The sequence below is a fragment of the Arachis ipaensis genome, chromosome B09 (genome assembly GCF_000816755.2).
Source record: "Arachis ipaensis cultivar K30076 chromosome B09, Araip1.1, whole genome shotgun sequence".
In the NCBI taxonomy this organism is placed as follows: domain Eukaryota; kingdom Viridiplantae; phylum Streptophyta; class Magnoliopsida; order Fabales; family Fabaceae; genus Arachis; species Arachis ipaensis.
In genome coordinates, this window is record NC_029793.2 from 32,631,245 (window position 1) to 32,634,830 (window position 3,586).

The 3,586-nt window shown below is 35.3% G+C and overlaps 1 protein-coding gene across 1 annotated transcript in view; it reads left to right on the forward strand.

Moving 5' to 3' along the window:
• LOC107617877 (calreticulin) overlaps positions 1,052 to 3,586 on the forward strand; it is a 4,284-nt gene continuing 1,749 nt past the window's right edge. The window contains exons 1-8 of the mRNA XM_016319753.2: positions 1,052 to 1,259; positions 2,112 to 2,219; positions 2,328 to 2,520; positions 2,624 to 2,882; positions 2,981 to 3,037; positions 3,114 to 3,161; positions 3,251 to 3,337; positions 3,415 to 3,472. Coding sequence (XP_016175239.1) covers positions 1,160 to 1,259; positions 2,112 to 2,219; positions 2,328 to 2,520; positions 2,624 to 2,882; positions 2,981 to 3,037; positions 3,114 to 3,161; positions 3,251 to 3,337; positions 3,415 to 3,472 — 910 coding nt within the window. The 5' untranslated portion in view covers positions 1,052 to 1,159. The remainder of the gene's footprint in view (positions 1,260 to 2,111; positions 2,220 to 2,327; positions 2,521 to 2,623; positions 2,883 to 2,980; positions 3,038 to 3,113; positions 3,162 to 3,250; positions 3,338 to 3,414; positions 3,473 to 3,586) is intronic.

Consider the following 3,586-nt stretch of genomic DNA (forward strand, 5'->3'; position numbering starts at 1 on the left):
CACTAACATTCTAAAATAAAATAGCTTATATATATATATATATGTTTTCATCTTTATGTAAATCAAAACAACTAAACTTTATACTAGATACATGTGATTCGATTTACTGGTACAATATATTGGCATTTCTTAATTTCAACAATTAAATATAGTTGGTTATTTTATATTGTATAATTATCTGTTAATTCTGATTGAAAAAAAAAAAATTCAAGTTTTAACTCTTATGCCACTTTAAAAGGCTATAATTTATATTAATTTTTTACCATTAAAAGGCTCGATAATGATTTTTTAGATGCTAATGAGTCAAATGATTATTTTTAATAAATTTTTAGAAATCGTTTATTATTTCGTTTTAAATTTATAAGTTTATAGAAATGTAAATTTTCTGAAATTTGAACTAAAACACAAAAGTTGAATTTCTATTCTTATTCGTTTTTATTTTTTTTTATATTTTATTTAATTCAAATGGTAGTATTTTCTTATTGACATTTAATTAAAATATATAAATTGAATCAATAAATTTAATTTACATAAAAATATTTAAGTAATATTTTTTATTTTAGGTGATTTAAATAATATTAGATTAGCTTTTGGTTTATATAAGTGTTTTATCCTCAAATTTAAGACATTATTTCGAACAAATTCTAATAATGATTATTATAAATGACCTATCAAAAAAGATTTCGTACAGCTAAAATTCATATCCAAATCCATATTATTGTAAAAATTAATCGTTATTACTTATTTTTAAGGGGATGAAATTGAATCTTGAGCTAATGAGCTTGCAACATAACCTCAGGCAGGGAATATAACGGAATGGAAGTTAAGCTACGAACCAAAATCTCGCCGGAGCCGCTAAACGTTTCCGCTGACGTGTACAATGGTAATACGCTCCCCAGTTAACCAATGACATGTCGCCACGTCACTCCCGTGACAAGATGTAAAAACGTGGTACTCGTTCAGTGGCTTTCTTTTGCCACGTGTGAAGAAACCACGTCCATTTCCAATTCTACCCACCCCGCTGAATAACCAAAGCGGAAAAAGGCAAATCACTACTCACTACACTATATAGAAACCAGGAGAGCTCAGGGGAGCTGCAGGAACCTTTTCTTTCTCTCTCATCGCTTTCTCTCTCTAATAGCTTCCCCCTTCGATAGCAATGGCGCTTAGGGTGCGGCACCCTAACCTTCTCTCCCTCGTTCTTCTCTCCCTCTTGGTCTTCGCTTCCGCCAAGGTCTTCTTCGAAGAACGCTTCGATGGTACAATTTTCTATTTCTAGATCGTCAGCTTCCGTTTTCGGTTGTTTGAGGATTTTCTTTTGCTCTTTATTTTTCTGTGTGCATTATCGTTTTGTCGAATTGGCGCCCTTTTGTTCCGATCAAAGTTTCGTTTTAGGTGTTTGAGCCTCGATCTGATGGCTTCGATAGTTCGACTTTTGAAATGTCATCGTCTGGATTAGATCTGAAAAACTGTGCTCGGATTTGCTTCTAACCATCATGATTTTCTTTATTGCCATTTTGCAGTCGTGCTGATTTGATTTTGTTTAGAGTTTATCGTGTTTCCCAAAGGATTAGCTTAATTTTATTTGTTAAAAACTAATATCATTTTGTCAAAAATTTCTGGAGTTGAATGCGCATTCTCTGAGGTGCCTTTTTCCTCCTCCCTGTTTAAAGTCGGGAATCTACTTCTAAAAAGTGCTGCTGGTGTTACTGAGCTTTTTTAGGCTGCAAATATTTGCTATTATTTATCTTGAGACTCGAGAGTACTTTTTTTTTAAAGTAAACCTACTGTAACTACTTTATTTTCTGGGATTTAGCTAAAGAGTGTCCAAAAGAAGCATTGGTTAAGTGAGTGCCCGCTCGAATGGCATTGGTTAAGAGTGTGAAAGTGGACAATTTTGGTTTTTCCAATGCCTAAACCCTTGTTAGGAAAAACCTTATTTTCTATTTTTGAATTGGGTTTCTGTCCCTGTGCCCCACTAATCCATGTTCATGATTCATCCTGATTCCCGAATATTTACTCAGTCTTTCTTTCCCTTTCTTTTTTTCTTTTATTTACTTTTCTGTTTTATCTAACTTGTGTGTGTTTATACGCATTTTCTGAATTTAAAGATGGGTGGGAGAGCCGTTGGGTTAAATCTGATTGGAAGAGAGATGAGAACTTGGCCGGGGAGTGGAACTACACATCTGGTCAATGGAATGGAGATGCTAATGACAAAGGTAAACTGAATTACTTTGTTTACATCCATGTATATGCTTCCTAGCGTTTACATTTGCTTAAAAAAGGGTATTGATTTAGGTTCGTTTGAATGTTTGATATCTCCACAGGTATTCAAACAAGCGAGGACTACAGATTCTATGCTATTTCTGCTGAGTTCCCTGAATTCAGCAATAAAGATAAGACCCTAGTCTTCCAATTTTCTGTCAAGCATGAACAGAAGCTTGACTGTGGTGGTGGTTACATGAAGTTGCTTAGCGGTGATGTTGATCAGAAGAAATTTGGTGGGGAAACTCCTTACAGGTAATTTAAACGATTCCCTTTTTTTTCACAGCCTTTTCACTACAGAATCCCTTAGACATGTTAAGATGGCTTATTTTCCTGACTTTTTGTTGTTCTGTTGCAGTATCATGTTTGGACCAGACATCTGTGGTTACAGTACCAAGAAAGTACATGCTATTTTGACCTACAATGACACAAACCACTTGATAAAGAAGGAAGTTCCATGCGAGACTGACCAACTAACTCACGTGTACACATTTATCCTCCGTCCAGATGCAACCTACAGCATCCTGATTGATAATGTGGAGAAGCAAGTTGGCAGTCTCTATACTGATTGGGATCTTCTCCCTCCAAAGAAAATCAAGGATCCTGAGGCCAAAAAGGTACTCTTCTTCCCACTGCTTTGCTGTTTTATTGTAATCGCCATATAGGTTTTGAGTATTGATGATTTCTAATTACAAAAATATATATATAACTGCAGCCCGAAGACTGGGATGACAAAGAGTACATTCCTGATCCCGAGGATAAGAAGCCAGAGGTACTGACTTTCTCAAAACATCTTCTCTTGCTGTGTTGTACTATGTAGTATATTTACTGATATTGTATACTTATAGGGGTATGATGACATCCCAAAGGAGATCCCGGATCCTGATGCCAAGAAGGTATTCATGAATTTGCTGTTTCCCATTTCTGCTTATTTCACATGTTATCTCAACCACTAGTGAGACTAACTTTTGCTTGCTTGCTTTAGCCCGAAGATTGGGATGATGAAGAAGATGGTGAGTGGACAGCACCTACCATTGCCAACCCTGAGTACAAGGGCCCATGGAAAGCAAAGGTGCGTGGAGATTGTATGCCATGACATTTGTTTGGGAATGGATTGGTTTCTGACTTTGCATGCTATAATCTTTGCAGAAAATTAAGAACCCCAACTACAAAGGAAAGTGGAAGGCACCTATGATTGACAACCCTGGTATATTGTCAGCTTTATTTTGCAATACTTGTTAAAATAAATTCTTTTATACATGATTTGGACATTGGAGTTAAAATTGTAGTATATAATATATTTTTTCCTAGAAGAGAGGAT